This window comes from Cololabis saira, chromosome 15 (genome assembly GCF_033807715.1).
Source record: "Cololabis saira isolate AMF1-May2022 chromosome 15, fColSai1.1, whole genome shotgun sequence".
NCBI lineage: Eukaryota > Metazoa > Chordata > Actinopteri > Beloniformes > Belonidae > Cololabis > Cololabis saira.
Genome location: NC_084601.1, coordinates 34,808,518 through 34,828,441, shown reverse-complemented (window position 1 = coordinate 34,828,441; position 19,924 = coordinate 34,808,518). Strand labels below are relative to the sequence as shown.

The window sequence follows — 19,924 nt, the reverse complement described above, 5'->3', positions numbered from 1 at the left end:
GTAAAAATTGCGCCTGTTCTCAGTCCGAGGCCCAGATTTGGGCCTTAAAAAGCTAATCAAATGCCTCAACTGTTTGTATAATCACACAATCCATAGTTCATATCGGACTGTGGCCCAACACCGGTGAATGTATTTGGGAGTTTATTGAAAGTAAACAGTACCTGTTTAAAGTCTACACACACCTGCCCATTCATGTTGATGGATTAGTTGTGTATGGACACATTTGGGTGGGAACAGTTACCTAGCAACCTGTAGAAAGGGTCTTTGTGTGCCAGGATTTTGTCCTTAACAGTCACTCAATGAAACAAAATTAAAGATAATACAAAAGCGTATAGACATGAGAAAAAGCACAAAAGTCTGGCCTTTGACACGCCCTATAACTAGAAAGTTTGTGACACCAGAAAATGGGGTGAATAAAAGCATAAGAAAGAATATGACAAAATGTAAAGCTTTTATTGTGAAAGAATAACAGCCATAACATGTTTTAACTTGCTGATTCTTTTCGTCATCTTGTCCAAAGAAAAGAATCAGCAAGGTAAATTGTAAAGCTATGGACAAAATTAACTTTATTAAATTATAACATGTTTTCACTGAGTGTTTCACAAGGAAAAAGAGGAGTCCTGTGGCCAAACAAATCAATTTCATTTATATAGCTTATATTACAATACCAGTTGTCTCTTGGCACTTTAGTTAAGGATGTGTCCTTTTAAGTGTGATGAGCTGTCTGCATGTTTTAATCCCTCATTTAGTTTTCTTTATGTCTGAAAGTGTACAGTGTTGTTTGCCAAACAGACGTTTTGAAAGTGGGAGTTGAGTCTTCCCGGGGGGCCCAGGGAGCCCAGCCAGGCTGTGTTTGTGCTGTATTTACCATATTGTGTTGGTGGGACTCCAGAGATTAAAAACCAGCCATATCGTCAACTGCAGAGTTTTCTGCTATGACCGAAACCTACAGATGTTTCCTCAGCTGTGGATGAAGGATAATTGGCTGGTAGAAATATGGTTGTGTCCTAATTTGGTTGGCCTTTAGCTCACCGTGTGTGCTGGACTAGGTATTGTAAATGAGCGGATGCTGCCTCATTAGCGTCCCGTTTGTTTTATCGCCCAGTAAACTGTTGAGACACAGCAGAATAGGCTGTTATTTTTCATCTGCTAAAACTAAGAGCATCTCTCCTCTGGGGTTTAATTAAACTTGTTGTACTGACTAAGAATTAATGAAACACTTTGTAATACTTTGGGCTTGAAGATGTTCATCTTGTCCTACTTTTACCTCAGCATACATATCATGTGTGTTAATTGATGTATGAGAGTTTTACATCCTTTTGTTTCCACTTGGTTTTGAACATCCATAACTTTATCTCAGTGCTCCTGGGTATTAGAGGTAAACCAAAACCACCTTGGCAGGGAACGGCATGTGTTTTAGCTTAATTATTACTGATGGAACTAGTGATGCACCGAAATGAAAATTTGTGGCCGAAACCGAAACTAATAATAAACACTTGGCCGAATACCGAACAATACCGAACATGGTTCTTCGCAGTTTTTCATTTATTTTGCCAATTTTTTCACCATTGCATGAATCAAACAAATTTGATTTAGGCATGCTTTTAAAAGAAAAATATCTTTTACAAAATTACAAGGTAGAAAACATTTGTTGAACATGAAAAACTGAACATTTTTTAATTTCCAAGCATTTCTTAAATATTCCAGCAGACATTATACCAGCAAAGAACAATAACTTAAAATAAATAAATTAGCAAAATACATTTTTTGGCCATCTTTGAGCTTACGTTAGGCTTAACTTACTGAACATTGTAACATAGGCCTTAAAACAATAAAAATGCATTAAAGCGCTCAGGGTTTTTTATCATTTCAAATGATAAATCAAACTTGTAGCTGAAAGACTTTGCAGATGTGATCCCTCTAGATATTTGAGCAGAACATTCATTGCAAACAGCCATTCTTGTATTATTCTTTGCCACTCTAAATACTTCCACACTGCTGACATGTTTGCACCGCACAACTTCACTCCACGCTCTTCGCTGTTTGATTTCGTCATCTAAACGCACCTGTAATAGATTGATTTATGTTGTTTTGGTTCCACCTGCTGGTGAATGTTAGGTAAAATTCTTATGTGGTTAGTTTTTTGTTGGCCAACACTTTATGTGGTGCGCAACCATTACGGGAGCATTATGTGGTTAGTTTTTGGTTGGCCAACGATTTATGTGGTGCGCAACAGTTACGGAGCGGCCAGTCTATTTATATTACAACGCCGTTATTAATTGTTCGGTTTTTTCCCCACTTATTCCACCGAACACCGAAAGTGTTTTTTTTTGCCATTTTCGGCCGAACAATTTCGGATACCGAACAATCGGTGCATCACTAGATGGAACCTGTTTTTGAAACTTTTTTCCAATCTAAAACCATGTTGAAAACCATGTTGTCCTCATCTCTGGTCGTTTCTGTTTTGTTTTAAGCTGAAGAGGGATTTATGTGCAAGACTCCAGCCATCGCCGACATCGTGATCCTGGTGGACGGCTCGTGGAGCATCGGGCGCATCAACTTCAGGCTGGTCCGCAGCTTCCTGGAGAACCTGGTCAAGGCCTTCTCTGTGGAGTTTGAAAAGACCAGGATTGGTGAGCTTTTTGGAGGATTTTCTTTTTCTTTTTTCATGCCCAAATGTATAGAAAATGTTATTTGAAATTGTTGTTTGCGTTATTTATGCACACAGGACTGGCTCAGTACAGTGGAGACCCCAGGATCGAGTGGCATCTAAATACTCACACCACCAAAGACGCTGTGATAGATGCCGTGAAAAACCTGCCGTATAAAGGGGGAAACACACTGACAGGTAACAAACCTCCAGCCGCCGCACCCAAAAGTAAAACATGACACTCAGAGGTGGACACTAGTCCGCTAGTTCACTTTGTCACATTAATGCAGTTAATTTCATGTTGAATCAAACAAGCAAGCATCATTTCATCAAATATGACTATGAATATGAGCATGCATGTGCCGTAAAAATTTCATTTTTTATGTACTGGAGAATTGAGTTATCCTAAACTTCTGCTAAAATGGTACAATTTTGAGATTAAAGTGTCAGGTTTTATTTAACTTTACACAGCCAGAAATGTTATTGTTCGTTGTTTCATTAATCTTATAAAACTACAAGAATGTCATGAGGGGGATATTGAGAACCCAGGAGTGCAGAAAAGACCCCTAAGAAAGGTAGCAAACAGAATGCATAAACACGCCAGGACACAGGATACAAGACAAGCAGAAAGTTAACCTGATGGCATGGAAACACATGGAAAAGCAAGGAGAAAAGATGCAAAGAATCAGGATTGATGGGATCAAGGGAAGTCAAACAAGAACTATACATACAAGGACAGAAACTTTCAAAGAAAAACAGGAAAACACAAACAGAAACACAAGAGCACGTCTAGAGAATCAAGTAAATCAAAAGAAAAGAAGCCCAACAGAAACCTAGTTGAGACTTAGGCCCAATCCCAATTCTCCTTCACTCGCCCTTCTTTTCTCCACTCGCACTTCTTTTCTTCCCTAAGCCCTAAAAAAGAAGGGGGAGATTTTAGGGCACTTGAGATCTAGGGCACTTGGCCCAGGTGCCTGTCCCAATTCTCCCCCTACCCCTCGTTTTCATCCCTTCCCTGATCAGGAAGCTGAGAGCCAAAAGCTGTTTTAATTTCAGCTGTAGCGCTGTTAATATGGCACTTTATTAAGTTTTAATATTTTTTCAGGTATAATGGTAACCTTAAGATCCCCAACCGGGGCTCAGTTTATCCAAATAACGCCTGTTAAGAAATTTGACCCGATGTTTTCGGAGATGAGAAGAGCCGCCGGCCCCGGGGAGCAGCCTCAGCTCACAGCCCGAGAAGAGACGTTTCCGCCGGGTCAGGCTGCTCCGTCAGCCCCGGGAGAGACACTCTCTCCCGGGACGCAGCTCTGTTGAGAATCACGCCGGCTGAAATAAATCATTTAGGAATATGTTGGTTTAATAGATGAAATCTAACAGTTGTAGCTACGCCTGTTAAGAAATTTGCTCCGAAATTTAGAGATTTCTGTCTGCCGGGTCCGGAGCTTGGGTCCGCGTTAAATCGACGCAGAGCCTACGGCGTAGGTTGCGTAACCTCCGCCGTAGGCTCTGCGTTGGTGTAACGCGGAACCATAAATCCCTTTATTCTGGCGTGATCTTCCGCAACTTTATCTGAAAGTGTGTAAATTACCCAGATAACAGCTGGATTACTTTGTGGTTTCTGAAGACTATTATATCAGAAACATCCAAAACAAATCTGACGAGTCACAGGATTATTTCTCTCTATTTCTCTGAGACCAGTCTGCCTGTTTGCCTTCGGTCGGCGAGTCAAATCGACGCAGAGCCTCTTTTTTTCATACCCCCTCGCTCGCCAAGTCAGCATCTGAAATCCCTCGATTTGAAGGGGCTATTCTCAGCCCCTAGCCCTCGTTATGCCCCCTCCCCCTAGGTGAAAAGAGGAATTGGGACACCACTACCTTCACGGGAACGCGCAAAAGTTAGGGTTAGGGAAGAAAAGGAGGGCGAGGGGGAGTATTGGGACGCACCCCTAGTCTCAATACAATTCTTCTTCTATTCACACCCTACGGTAGCTGACAGTATACGTCAATATTGATCAGATCTTCATCTTCAACCTGCCTTTTTTCTCCTCCTCTCTCACAGTCTGACAGTGCTCTCTTGTAAAATCTCACCTCTGTCAGGTAGTCTGACGTTTGCAGGATTCCTAAATCCATCATTTATTTGAAACAGCAGCTCTACAACACCCTTAACCTCAAGTATCAGAACCTAAAAAAGCCTTGATTTTAATATTCTTTTGGGTTTAATCCACAAACAGTGTTTTACCACGTAGTTAGAAGAAGCAGATGTCATTGTTGTGAAATCTGTTTGCTAACATTGCTCCTGTGTCTGTGTCTTCTCTGTTCAGGTCTGGCTCTGACCTACATCCTGGAAAACAGCTTTAAACCAGAGTCGGGGTCCAGGTCCGGAGTTCCTAAAATAGGGATTCTAATCACTGACGGGAAATCCCAGGACGATGTGATCCCCCCCGCGCAGAGCCTGAAGGATGCTGGGATAGAGCTGTTCGCCATCGGTACGGCAACACCATCACATCATAATAATCATTTGTTCCTGATTTATTGTTAGTAGCCCATATGATTTACATGAAAATGCAAAAGAAACCAAAACCTTTTTGATATCTTCATAGAATTATTAACAATAAACACCAAAATAACAACTTGTAACACTAAAAAAACAACAACACTTTTGTAATGAAGGTAATCAGTCTATACCAGGGGTCGGCAACCCGCGGCTCTAGAGCCGCATGCGGCTCTTTAGCGCCGCCCTAGTGGCTCCCTGGAGCTTTTTCAAAAATGTTTGACCTTTTTTTTTCCTTTTTTTCCTTCTTTTTTTCCTTTTTTTCTTTTTTTCTTTTTTCTTCCTTTTTTTCTTTTTTTTTCTTTTTTTTCATCTTTTTTCTTTTTTTCTTTCTCTTCTTTTTTCTTCTCTTTTTTCTTCCTTTTTCCTTTCCTTTTTAATCTCAACATTTTGACTTTTTTCTCGAAATTTTGACTTTTTTCTCAACATTTCGACTTTTTTCTCAACATTTTGACTTTTTTCTTAACATTTCGACTTTTTTCTCGACATTTCGACTTTTTTTTCAAGATTGTATTTCAACATTAATCTTGACATTTTGACTTTTTTCTCGAAATTTTGACTTTTTTCTCGACATTTCGACTTTTTTCTCAAGATTGTATTTCAACATTGATCTAGACATTTTGACTTTTTTCTCAAAATTTTGACTTTTTCTCAACATTTCGACTTTTTTCTCGAAGTACATAATCAAAAATCCTCCCCCAGCATGTGTTGCCTTCATTCTAAGGCTTATACAAGAATTTTTTGCGGCTCCGACATATTTGTTTTTTGCGTTTTTGGTCCAATATGGCTCTTTCAACATTTTGGGTTGCCGACGCCTGGTCTATACAGTAGTTATTTCACTCTGGTTTAAAAAAAAAAGAAATAGAAGTTGTACACAAGTATTTTTTTTTTAATTGCTTCATAAGTTTTATTTTCAAGCCCTGTCTGGGGAAGGAAGTGCTGGAGGCAAAGTTTCATATTAAGTAAGACTGGTTTCTTCAATCAGAAACTCTCAGAGGGATCCAGCTTTGAGAGTTTGACAGAGAAGTTGTCTTTAAGGTGAATGCAACGATGCCTTTACTCATGAGCTTGTTGCATCATTACAAACCAGTCCCAGACTCCTTTCATGTATCCTGCTCCTTACAGACTGATCATGCTGCGTTTTCATCTCTTCATCCGTGAATCTCTTCTCTACAGGAGTTAAAAATGCTGATGAGAACGAGCTGAAGGACATCGCCTCCCCTCCCGAGGAAACCCACGTCTACAACGTGGCCGACTTCAGTGTGATGAGCGACATCGTGGAAGGGCTCACCAAGACTGTTTGTGACCGCGTGGACGACCTGGACAAGCAGATCAAAGGTTGGAACGGGAATCTCTTAACATTAAAACACACGGCCAATCTAATGTAACGTAGCATCCCGGTTATTTCTGACAAACGTGAACGCAGATGTTGGTCAGTGTGACAGGTGCTGATGTGAATCCAGCGTGGAAGAGATGCAGCATGTCCCATGTTGTTGTTTTAACTCTTTATTTAGTTATTTTTGTATATGTATACATGTAACAGTACATAACATCAAATAAAATAAAATAAAGTAAAATAGTACAAGAGGGGGCATACTAATTCTCATTAACCCTTGTACTGTCTTTGTGTCAAAATGACCCAATTCTTCTATCCTTCTTTCCTCCTGCCATGCTCTCTCCTTCCTTCTTCCTTTCCTCTTTTCCTCCTTTCTTACCCTCCTTTACTCCTTTTTCTTCCTACCTCCCTATCGTCATTTGTTCCTTTATTACCTTATTTGCTTTTCCTTCCTTCTTTCCTTATTTCCTTCCTTCTTTCCTTCTTCCCTCCCTTCTTTCTTTCCTTTTCTCCCTTCTTTCCTTCCTCCCTTCCTTCCATCTTTTCTCCCTTCCTTATTCCCTTTCCTACCTCCTTCCATCTTTTTTCCCTTCTTTCCTCCCTTCCTTCTTTTCTCCCTTCCTTCCATCTTTTCTCCCTTCCTTACTCCCTTTCCTACTTCCTTCCTTCTTTTCTCCTTTCTCCCTTCCTTCATTCCATCTTTTCTCCCTTCCTTACTCCCTTTCCTACTTCCTCCCTTCTTTCCTTCATTCCTTCTTTTGTCCCTTCACCCTCCCTTGACCCAAAGACAGCACAATAAGGGTTAAGTTGAGTGAGAATTGTCTTTGACTTTGATTAATGTCCATTTTCTCCAGTTTTGTGTAAAGTCACCTGCCTTGATTCGCACATGAAAGGTAATTTTTTCATCGCGTAGATCTCCTCCATAATATCCATCCAATGTCCTGTTTGTGGAGCGTCACTTTTCAACCAGTTTCTTGTAATGGCCTCCTTATAGGCAACAGTCATTATTGTGAAGAGGCCCCTATCTTCTTTCCTAACAACTCCGTCTGGGATCAGTCCCAGATACAGAACCTGTGGCTCCATGGGAACCTTATCATTTAAAATCACCTCCAAAAGCCCAATACTGTCCTCCCAGAAAGATTGTAATTTGGCACATGACCAAAAAATATGACTGTAATTGGCATTATCGCGTCCACATTGTCTCCAACATCTTTGTTCCTTGTTGTTGTTAATCAGCTGTAGGGGGAGCTGTAGGGGGAGGCGAGCCTGCCCCTCCTCCCGTCTCCGTGGCCCCCCCTAGTGACCTGGTCACGTCCGACATAACGGCCCGCAGCTTCCGTGTGACGTGGACCCACGCCCCGGGGCAGGTGGAGAAGTACCGCGTGGTCTACGTCCCCGCCAGTGGAGGAAAACCAGAAGAAAAAGTACCAGTTCTTGATTCATTTCATTCATTGATTCAGTCTTTGTGTATCGATGGATCTGATATTGAAAGAGTGTATCAGTTTAGATTTTTGGGTGTAATTATTGATGAAAACCTCACATGGAAATCTCAGTTAAATTATGTTAAAACCAAGGTATCAAAGAATATTTTTGTTTTGAACAAAGTGAAACATGTTTTAGATTACAAGACAATGCAAATTTTGTATTGCTCACTTATTTTGCCTTATTTTAGTTATTGTGTCGAGGTTTGGGGGAATACATACACAACAAATATCAAGCCTTTGTTTATTTTACAGAAGAGAGCAGTACGGATCAGACATAAAAAGGAGGCAAGAGAACACACCAATGGACTTTTTATCAATGCAGGATTAATTAAACTTAAAGATATTATTGAGTTACAGACTTTATTGGTTATGTTCAAGGCAAAAAGCAGAATATTGCCTGAAAATATACAACGTTTTTTTGTGTTGAGTTCAGAAGATAAGAACCATAGAAGGAAATTTGATTTTAAACATCCGTTTGCACGCACCACTTTAAAACAAATGTGTATTTCAGTATTTGGTGTAAAATTATGGAACTCCTTAACAACTGATTTCAAGGATTGCAAAAATATTCAACAGTTCAAGAAATTGTATAAAGACCACACAATTAGACAATATGAATGTAACGGGTAAAATATATTTTGTTGTTTTTGTTTTTATATTGTTGGTGAGTTAGTGTGTATGTTTTCTTATTTTTTTGTTTTGTTTTTTTCATTATTTCTTTTTTTTGGTATTATATAAGTAGTGATTGTTGAACAGACGGACAGACCATCTTCATATGAATTGTTTTATTTTTTTTTTAGAAAGGGGCTTGGTATATAAGGCTTTCTTCTTCTTGCCCCTTTTCCATCGTGGAATGGAACATGTGTGAACTGTTTCCATGATATGGAATAAATAAAAATGAAATGAAATGAAAATTTAAATCCAGCAGCTCTTAACAGTGTTTGGACACTTCTATTTAAATGTATTCTTCAATAGTGAACAATCAGGCTTCTATTTTGGGTCTCCAGTCCTTTAATGTTTCTTATTTAGTGCAAGGCACTTGGCTGATTTCCATTAGGCTCCTCTTTTTCTCTGCTTCCTTATCAAAGACTATGAGCTGTTTCCTTTTGTCGCCTTAATCGGAGCAGCTTTGCTGCTAATTTCCAGGAGCAGGGAAAAGAAATGCTGAGGTTCTTGCGCAATGGCAGCATTTTAGTTGAGGCCACTCAGCAAATCCTTTTGGGGTCACCCCTGCAGTGTAATGTCTGAGCGTGATAAATGGGAACTGTTTTGCTGCTAGGACATCACATCTCCATCGTGATAAACTACATGTCGTGGGTGTTTTCCCAGCTAAAGTGAGCGCAGAACACCGTAACCTCTGGACAACTTATCTGCTAGATTCATTTCTATGTTGTTCCATGTTTTCTTTTACCTAGAATGTAACTTTACAGGCGTGATAGCGTGTTATTTTCCACGTTCATGTTTTTTGCAGTTCCTTGTTTCCTCCAAGTATGTCTTTCATGTTTATTATGAAAGTAGCCACCGTACCCCCCTAAAGAAAATCTGAGGGTGTGTTTTCAACCTCACAATATGCAGTTTCCTATAAAAAAAACAGGTTGTAGGATATTTAAAAGCTTTATGACATAGAAGGAACCTAAAACCAGAGGTAAATTAAAGTGTTTATTTAATATATCACCATCCTACAATGACAGTTAATCAGGACGATGACATCCAAACTAATGAGCCCACAGATTTTATTAACATATTTTCTGGACTATAAGCCGCACCTGCATACAAGCCGCATCCGCTCTATTTAAAAAAAAATAAGATATGCAAGCCGCAGATATTTATGTTGTTAGATTAGATATTTACTACATGTACAGAAGGATTTTGAACTGTAAATGATGTACATGTTTGTACCTAAATAGATCCTTTCCTAACAGTGTCTTTTAACACGGCGGCAACTTTGCTGATTAAAACGGGACAGAACCAAGAGAAAATAACCGGTATTTATTCATCTATTTATCTGTTTGAAATCTGCTTCTATCTGCTAAAGAAGAAGTGGCGTATTCTTCTTTGCATTTATGTTGTCTTAGTTTTGATTCTAATTCCGGTTAGAGCGCCCCGAGCGGTGGAAGAAAAATCCACAGAATCCCTTTGTATAAGCTGCATGGTTGAAAACCTATGAAAAAAGTAGCGGCTTATAGTCCAGAAAATACGGTACTCATTAGGAATGGGCGATATTTTACAGTTCACGATAAACCGTCCAAAAAATTCCCCACGGTAAGAATTTGTCATGTCGCGGTAAAAACGATAAATTCCCTTTGATAAAGTTTTTGTGTAAAAATGATTTATGGTTCTGCGTTAAATCCACAACGTACGGGGAGGAAGGAAGGAAGGAAGGAAGGAAGGAAGGAAGGAAGGAAGGAAGGAAGGAAGGAAAGGAAAGGAGAAAAGAAGGAAGGAAGGAAGGAAGGAAGGGAGAAAAGAAGGAAGGAGAGCAGGAGGAAAGAAGGTAGGAAGGAAGGGAAAAAAGAAGGAAGGAAGGAAGGAAGGAAGGAAGGAAGGAAGGAAGGAAGGAAGGAAGGAAGGAAGGAAGGAAGGAAGGAAGGAAGGAAGGAAGGAAGGAAGGAAGGGAGAAAAGAGGAAGAAAAGAAGGAAGGAGAGAGAAGGAGGAAGGAAGGAAGGAAGGAAGGAAGGAAGGAAGGAAGGAAGGAAGGAAGGAAGGAAAGGAGAAAAGAAGGAAGGAAGGAAGGAAGGAAGGAAGGAAGGAAGGGAGAAAAGAAGGAAGGAGAGCAGGAGGAAAGAAGGAAGGAAGGGAAAAAAGAAGGAAGGAAGGAAGGAAGGAAGGAAGGAAGGAAGGAAGGAAGGAAGGAAGGAAGGAAGGAAGGAAGGAAGGAAGGAAGGAAGGAAGGAAGGAAGGAAGGAAGAAAAGAGGAGAAGGGAGAAAACAAGGAAAGGAGGAAGGAAGGGAGAAAAGAGGAAGGGAAGAGGGAAGGAGAGAGCAGGAGGAAAGAAGGTAGGAAGGAAGGAAATGAGCCTGAAAGAAAGAAAGAAAGAAAGAAAGAAAGAAAGAAAGAAAGAAAGAAAGAAAGAAAGAAAGAAAGAAAGAAAGAAAGAAAAAAAAGGATAAATTCCCGTTGATGACGATTTGTGTAACAAACATGCCGCCCATCCCTAGTACTCATTTAACTTCACCAATTTTCAAACGCTGTTTTTCGGGGGGGGGGGGAAATTCATTGTACATGATGAATATGATTAATATTCTGTAGAAACCTGACTCACTGTAACTCATTCCTGCACCTGGGAAATGGTTAGTTTGGTGTTGTGAGCTGACGGCACTCGGAGGTTCCTCATAACAACAGTTGATCTGTGGTCCAGGTGGTGCAGGGGACGGAGAACAGCGTGGAGCTGAACTACCTGAGCTCCCTGATGGAGTACCAGGTGGCCGTCTTCGCCATCTACCGCAGCTCCACCAGCGAGGCGCTGAGAGGAAGCGCCACCACGCGTAAGTTCCAGTGGTTACGATGTCATGAGGAGTAGTTGTTCAGGCAACACGTGGTTAGAAACGAGTCGGATGTGGATTCGGACCTTTGAGTCGTGAAACAGATTCCCCTTTTTCAGTCCAATCTGATTCTTTTCAGTTCAATTAAGATTTCTCTACTCACAGTTAGAGACTTCAACATCCTCCATATGTAAACTTATGGATCATCATTGTCAATAAAGTAGTTATTCTCAATGCTCGTGACTGATTGGAAGGATGTTTTTTACTGGTACAGACATGAGTCGATTACTTGTCAGCAGTACTCAAGTTGTAAAATAAAATCAGGGGGGATGGTGGATTTTATCATATGGGGACAGATAATTTGTGCTGATTACAAATAATATAATATATTACAAATAATAGCAGTGACCAAAACACCTGCAGAAATACTGCAGGAATGACATAGCAGCAGTTAAATGCAGCCTTCTGTAAGCTTTAAATATCCACTGGGCTTACATCAAATACATCAAAACACAAAAATAAAAACAGTTTTCTGAACTTATCAATATGACTCTGTCCTTCACAGGATAAGTAAAATGGATCACTGCAAAAACTCAAGATCTTAACAAGAATATTTATCTTATTTCTAGTTAAAATGTCTCATTTTAGTAAATAAAATCTCATTACACTTAAAACAAGACTCATAACTGGAAAAAACAACAATTCTCACCTGTTTCAAGTAGATTTTCACTTGAAATAAGTAGAAAAATCTGCCAGTGGAACAAGATTTTTTAGCTTGAAGATAAAGATTTTCCTACTTATTTCAAGTGAAAATTTACTTGAAACAGATGAAAATTGTCAAATAAGTTATTTTTCTGGTGTTATTTTTCTGGTGATGACTCTAAATGTTGAAATAGCAGTAAAACCACATTCATTGATGAAATTACATAAGGGATGGAAAGGGGGGATGGCAGTTTTACAGGGGGGTGATTTGGACCGTTTTTATTTCAGGGGGGATCCCATCCCCCCTCATCCCCCCTCAACTCCAGTACTGCTTGCCAGAACCCTTCAGCCGGAGCTCAGTACATTCAAAGGAATGCTCTGCACATGGTCTGTTTGCTCAGTTCAAGAGAGGACATGCAGGACCTTTCATTCAGCCCAAACACCTGACCCGCATCACGTCTCGTATGACAGCAGAAAACACTGCATTTGAGCCATTAAAGCAACAAGTGCGCCATTATGTATTCCAGCCACGATTTCACACCTCTGACTGGTAGCCAGTGCTGCACGGTGCTAATGGATGTGTTGCCTGAGGCCCCATCCTGATGTCTACAGAATAAACCTGAGCCTGGCAGGATTTTCTGTCCTGGCTCAGTGTGCCGCTCACAGATGAATGATGGAGAATTCCTCCCCACTGGTTGAGGATGAACATTAAGTCAGAAGTCGACCTTGTAGCAAAGTTAATGGGCTTTGGTTGTGGTTCTGGCTAGAAGGCGCCTCTACTGCTTCAACTGGACAAAGATAAAGGAATAAATAAAGCAGGAGATACTGATGGATTTGGGATTTGTGGGACTTTTTTACACTGCAAAAACTAAAAATCTTAACAAGAATATTTGTCTTATTTCTAGTTAAAATGTCTCATTTTTAGACAAAAAAATCTCATTACACTTAAAACAAGACTCATCACTGGAAAAAACAACAATTTTCACCTGTTTCAAGTAGATTTTCACTTAAAATAAGTAGAAAAATCTGCCAGTGGAACAAGATTTTTGTGGTTGTAATGAGAAGATAAATCTTGTCCCACTGGCAGATTTTTCTACTTATTTCAAGTGAAAATGTACTTGAAACAGGTGAAAGTTATTTTTCTGGTAATGACTCTTGTTTCAAGTGTATTTTTTGACTAAAAATTAGACATTTTAACTAGAAATAAGACAAATATTCCCGGTAAGATTTTGCATTTTTGCAGTGTAATAGCATTTTATAACCCAGTCCAAGTCCACTCATGTTGGTTTTAAAAATATTTTTTAAACAATAAAGCTGAAAAGCTTACAAAAACTACTAGATTAATTAACAATAGCTCTAAAAGTGACCCCTCACTGGTTTGGATATTTGATCAGATTGGATTTAATACATTATCTGATTTGGTGGAAGATACTAATTGTGTTTAATATATGAAAATATGAAGTACATATGGAAGTAAATGTGTTTGAAATCACTTAGATTAGAGTTTTGTTGTAAGCTCCTCCCCCACCTGTGTGTCCTGCAGTGGTTCTGCCCACGGTCAACGACCTGGAGCTGTTTGATATCACTCACAGCACCATGAGGGTCCGCTGGAAGACGGCCGTCGGGGCGTCGGGGTACATGATCCTGTACGCCCCGCTGACGGAGGGGGACCCTGCAGATGAGAAGGAGGTGAGGGCCGTGACACGTTCAGAGATAAAAACACCATGGTCCCTATGGTTTTACTTCATTCTTCTGATTGATATAAAGTGAGAATGGCATTAACGGTCGTATTTTTAATTTAGCAAAGCAGCATTGTGGCACTATTTAATTAACTGTTTGTGTTGAATGGTGTTTCCTAATGCAAACTGCGAAATATGAAAATGAAATCCGTAAAGACAGAATTGTTTGATTTATACTGATTTTAGTATACGGTGGCAAATAAAAAGTAAAGTTTTTAAATTAATTGGTTTTCTGCATTAATTTGTCATAAAATTTGATTCGATCTTTTCCTAAGTCGTCAAGACATACCGTGTTTGTCTTTCGACAAACACGGTGTACTTAACCTGAAAACACTCAACACACTTATTAAGTCATCACAGTATCAAAGGAAAAGCTAAGTGAACCCTTGAAGTTGAAAGCAGACTTTTACCTCATTCAGCACAGTGAACGTTTATTGGGTGTGTTAAATACAGGATGTGTCTAAAGTTGTAATAACAGTTTTAAAAGAGGCAACTGTTGCTGAAGAGATGGTTGAAGCTGAGCGTCGGCTCCAACTGGCTCCTTTAAACAGAGCTGTAAAGAAAAGGTTGAAAAGGGAGCTGTAGTACTTTACCTCTTCAGCACTTTGACCCAAACATGGGCTTTTAGTAAGTATTCAGTAAAGAAGTATATAGAGGGTATAGAGGGCATAATCTGTATCCTTTTAAAACTTGTCTATCGCTAATATCCGCCTTTGTAATGGCTGTATGGCAGGTAAATCTTTTATATGTGGTCCTTATTATAACTGTGTCAATTGGTTTGAATCGGTCAAAGCACTTAATTTAAGACTAATGAGCTGCAGAGTAGATTTTTAAAGCAGCACAACGTAACTTTCAGCTTTTCTGAGTTTGGCGGCATCTTTTGGACAAAAGCGGTAGTGCTTTACCAGAAAGAACACTACGTTTCCCATGAGCACCAGCGCGTACTGCTGGAAAACTCCTGTCCCATCGCTGCATTTGTTTTGAGAGAAGACGGGACGCTTTTCTGTTTCACCAAGTGAACTGACGGAACGCAAAAAAAAAGATGTTAAACTGCTGGAAAGGAACTGGAATTTACCGGGACACCTTAAACAAGGAAGCCAGGGAGCGGTATATGGAGAAAATAATGATTATTAACGGTCTGGATCCATATGAAATCCCTACTGAAGAATGGAGCTCCTCGTCGGAGCTGCACTCTTTAGAAAGGATTTACTGCCGCAGTTCTCCAGAACCACCGTCTCCGGCTACCTTGTTTAGGAGTGTTTGGCAGCTGCTTTGGTAAATGTTTGACTCGCCATGTGTTTCAATAAATTTGTATAATAGTACAACATACAGTACATGTTTTGTATCCCTCTTACTTCTCTTTTCTTTTTTTTTGACTGCTATATTATGGTGAAGAGGCTCCGAGGCGTGATTATTTTTGTTTTCCTCGTGAGATTATTTTTTTCCTCTGCAGCTACAAATAAGTTAATATTTTTTCCTCAACAAACTAGTTTTATCTGAAGATTGGGGTTAATTGCACCGCAGAGAGCTGGCCAGCAACTGCGTTTAGCTGGAGAAGTGGGGAATAAAACCCGTGTTTTGATCCGACCCGGTCTGTGTGAGTGTTTGTGGTTTAAGGCTGTTTATGGTTCTGCGGTAAATCGACGCAGAGCCTACGGCGTAGGGTACGCGGCGACACGCACCGTACGTTGCGCGTCGCCACGTACCCTACGCCGTAGGTTTGCGACGATTTAACGCAGAACCATAATTCAGGCTTTACTCTGTGGAAGGTTTGGTCGTTACAGCTGCGATCCAAGCGAGCCGACGACTCTTTCACTCTTTTACTCTGTTATATCAGATACTTGGCCTCCGTGGTTCTGCCTCAGAGCAGGAAACCGGTGAAAAGTTAAACCATTAGCGATCTTTTCCCCACGTCTGTTGTGTTGAGCTGCTGCAGCCACAACACAGCAACGGGTTACCAGCTTCTGCGGAGCTCTGCGCTCCAAGCCCCGCCCATTTTCGTCTCGACTGCGAATCGGGAAGGAGGGGGAAGTGACGTATGCCGTAAAGCAGTCAAAGCCGTAAATATTTGTAGTTTTTTAGTGTGGAAGGGTTCCTACCATGCTCCTCAAAGTTACATAGTGCCAGTGAAGGCGATACAGACCCCTCAGACCATGACAGAGGTTCATTAAACCTGTTGGAAGTTGATGTACCATCACAATGACTCTGGAAATATGATATTAAGGTGGAAAAGTTACATAGTGTTGCTTTAAGAGTAGGGACTTAAAACAGTAATTAAATGTCTCTAAATTTGTCTGCGTGTGCCTGATTTGTTTTGGGATCATATGTTAATTCCACCTTTTGTCCTACGGTACATGAAAGCGCTGGATTTTTAATAATGCCCAACTCTGAGACTGATGTTTGAGCATACCCACCAACCTGAACTTCCACAATCTCCTGCACCAGTTTCCCATGAGCTATAACACAACTCAGAACACGAGGTGCATAGATTGAAGCTTGATAGACCCCACCAGCTGAAAGTAAGGTGAAAAAATCCATAGCACCATTTACAAAATGATGTAATGCAGCCACAGCTTGATCCTCTGCCTGTCTGGACACGACCGTGGGTGATGGAGGCATAGCTATGTGTAGGGAGACAGATGGATAAGATACAAGGGCACGATAAGATGGTATTAAGAGATATGGAGAAATCTGAAACCTGGCATACATTACAGCCGCAGGCACATACTGTACCTTCATGCTGTGTGTGTTTGTGTGTGTGTGTGTGTTTACAGGTGAAGGTGGCAGACTCGGTGAATGAGGTGGAACTGGAGGGACTGATTCCAGACACAGAGTACACGGTAACAGTTTACGCCATGTACGGAGAAGAGGCCAGTGACCCCATGACCAGCCAGCAGACCACATGTGAGTCTTGACGCTGCAGAGCTCCTCAACCCTCCAACGGCTCCTCTCACTTCTTTAGCAAACACCATCTGTTTCTCAGGCTCAACAGAAGCAGGGTATTATCTGCATTTTCATGTTTTACATAATGGGGCAATCATCCATATCAATATAGGTATTACCATTATGATTCAGAAGCTTTTGAAGACTCAAGTTACTGTAAGTGCACTGAAATGCAGAATAGATGAGTTATAAAACAGTTTTAGAGCACAGATGAAAATATTCTGCCCTGTGATGCATTTTCTCTTTAAAAGAAAAGCATTCAACAGCCTTTTCAAGATACACTATGACTAAGACTACTCTTGATGCCAAGATAGGAATTGAAATCAAAGATTGAAATGGAAGATGGCAAAACTCTGGATTTATAAACTGCTTTTAAATTGCCTTCTATCAATTTTCCTGGAAGATGTTTTGACTCATATTTTAACCTGAGGCTTGACAAATATGGTCTGTAAAGCAGAAAGCACCATGGCGAAACAGCCCGGATGTCACAAATCAGAAAAGAGAATGCAGGAAAACTGAGCGCAAATGGAGAAAAACTCATTCATAAATTCACCCTGAAATCTTGAAAAAAAACTTTCACCTTCACAGCATTATCATAAAAAAGTGAGACAAGCCTATTTTTCTGACGTGATCAGCAGGAATATCAACAACAGTCGGCTGCTTTTTGCCCCTTTGAGAAACTAACCAACCCCCCGCGGAGTGTGATGAGTTTGCATCTGTCTTTGAATTAAAAATCAAAAACATGTAACTTGGCTCTAATACATCCACACCAAACACTGGACTTCCTGCAGCCCTGCAGCCCCACAGCAGCAGTCTGAGTAGATTGTCTACATTTAGTCCTATCAGTGCTGAAACCCTGCAGGGGATAGTTGAGAAACTAAATTCATCAACACGCTGTTTAGATATTTGATCAACCATCTTCTTCAAAACAGTCCCAGTTCCCAGCTCGGATAATTCAGTGTTAAACAATTACATGTCAATCTCTAATAGTCCCTTTCATTAGAAAAATTATTGAAAAAGCTGTATTGATTCAGTTGAACAACTTCTAACGCCCCAGATAAACTTGCTGTCGGTGCTTGCGTTCACATCCGTTCTCGTGCACCACCAACTACAACGTCGCTAGCGTGGTATGCAAGGAGAGCACGTTGTACCGGCGGTGACCGATAGGGGGCAGTAAGCAGAGCAACAGTTGGAAAAGTGATTAAATATTTAGTAGCAGCAGTAGTAGCAGTAGCAGATTAGAACAACAAACAAGTTTACATGACACCATTGGATGATGTAGGAGATTATAACATTGCTTTGGTTGCGATCTCGGCAAAGGAAACGACGCCAGCGACACCAGCTGGTATCTGACCGGGACCAGCTGGGATCTGACCGGGACCAGCACCAGAACTGCAGGTCACGTACGCGTTCAATGTCTTTCTGAGAACGTGCACGTCGACGCGTCAAATGATGCAGGATACGCGTGGCGGCCATGATGCGTACGCGGTCTGAACTGCAAGTATATCTGAGGCTTTAGATGCAGATGGTCTTTTTGACAGATTTCAGTCTAGCTTCTGCCAGCACTGGTCAAGGTCTTACATGACATCTATCTGAACACAGATTCAGGTAAATCCTTTCTTGTGCTGCTAGATCTCCCAGTTCATCCTTTGATACTGTAGACCATAAGATCCTTCTTGATAGACTGAAAAAACTGGGAGGGGTTATCAGGTCCAATTCTCAGTCGGTTCCCCCATGGTGTTTTCATGGGTGAGAATAAGTCTGAGCTTGTTCACAAGGCTTGTGGAGTCTCTCAGGGGTCCATTCTTGGACCACTGCTATTCAACCTCTACTTGCTTCTCATACGTCAGATGGTACATGTCAACAATGTTGCTCAGCACAGCTATGCAGATGACACTTAGACTACGTTCACACTGCAGTTCCCAAGTGACCCAAATCCGATTTTTTTGCTCATATGTGACTCAGATCTGATTTGTTTATGACAGTGTGAACAGCACAAGTCACATGGAATCTGATCTTTTCAAATCAGATTCAGATCACCTCCATATGTGGTTGTAAATCGGATACAGGTCTGATGTTTTGCAATGCAACCTCAGTGTGAACAGCCAGGTCGGAATTAATGCGACTTTGACGTCACTTGAGAGCGATCGTTGTCATAATACTGAGCTGGCGGGGGGGGGGTCACTCGGAAGCGATCGGAAAAGGTCAAGACAAGCATGGAGGATAGCGGCGACGGAGCTAATCAGTGTAGGAACAGTGAGGTTTGGTCGGCTTCCACCACACAACAACTTCAAAATATCCCCATGTACGCTCACTTCTGTTGCCTCCATGTTTACCGCCGTATGACGACGTGCTGCGTGTGACGTTTTGTTATTGTTCCTCTGCGCATGCGGGTCAGTTCAGGGCCGCAATGCGTTCACACTCGAGTCGGATATAGGACAAATTTTAAAAGATAATGTGAACAGCCACACAAAAAGATCGGATATGGGAAAAAATCGGAATTGAGCATTAAGGCCTGCAGTGTGAACGTAGTCTTAGGTTTACTTGACTCAGGCCTGACCTTCAGCAGCAACATCAAGATTGTAACTAAAACAGCAGAATGTTTAAGTGTTGCTAGTTTACAAATCAATAAGCGATATGTATTTCTGATCTATTTGTAGAATATAGACCGAGTAGGGTTCAGAGATCCTGAGAAGGCAGCCAGCTGGTAGAACCGCAGGTTAGAACCAAACAGGGTAAAAATGCAATGAGCTACGATGCTGCACACAGGTGGAATCAGCGTCCAATTGATTTAGCATCTGCTCCAACTCTGGACACTCTTAAAACTAAACTGAAAACTGCCGTTTTCCCATGCCTTTGTGTAGTCTAAGTTTACTGCAATGTTTTTACTTATTCAATGAAGTGCATTTTGTTTTGGCTTATAATTAACTTTGCTGTTTCTTTTATCTCAGACAAGGATTTAAGGCTATTGTTTACCCGACATGTTTCGGTGGAAAACCTCCGCCTTCATTAGGTAAACAATAACCTAAAATC

General features: G+C 40.8%; 1 protein-coding gene across 1 annotated transcript in view; it reads left to right on the top strand.

The window, feature by feature from the left end:
* The window catches only part of LOC133460708 (collagen alpha-1(XIV) chain-like), a 205,547-nt gene that overhangs the window by 73,757 nt on the left and 111,866 nt on the right, over positions 1-19,924 (top strand). The window contains 8 exon segments of the mRNA XM_061741443.1: positions 2,475-2,633; positions 2,729-2,848; positions 4,974-5,138; positions 6,380-6,541; positions 7,776-7,963; positions 11,384-11,510; positions 13,753-13,898; positions 16,723-16,852. Of these exon segments, the coding sequence (XP_061597427.1) occupies positions 2,475-2,633; positions 2,729-2,848; positions 4,974-5,138; positions 6,380-6,541; positions 7,776-7,963; positions 11,384-11,510; positions 13,753-13,898; positions 16,723-16,852 (1,197 nt within the window).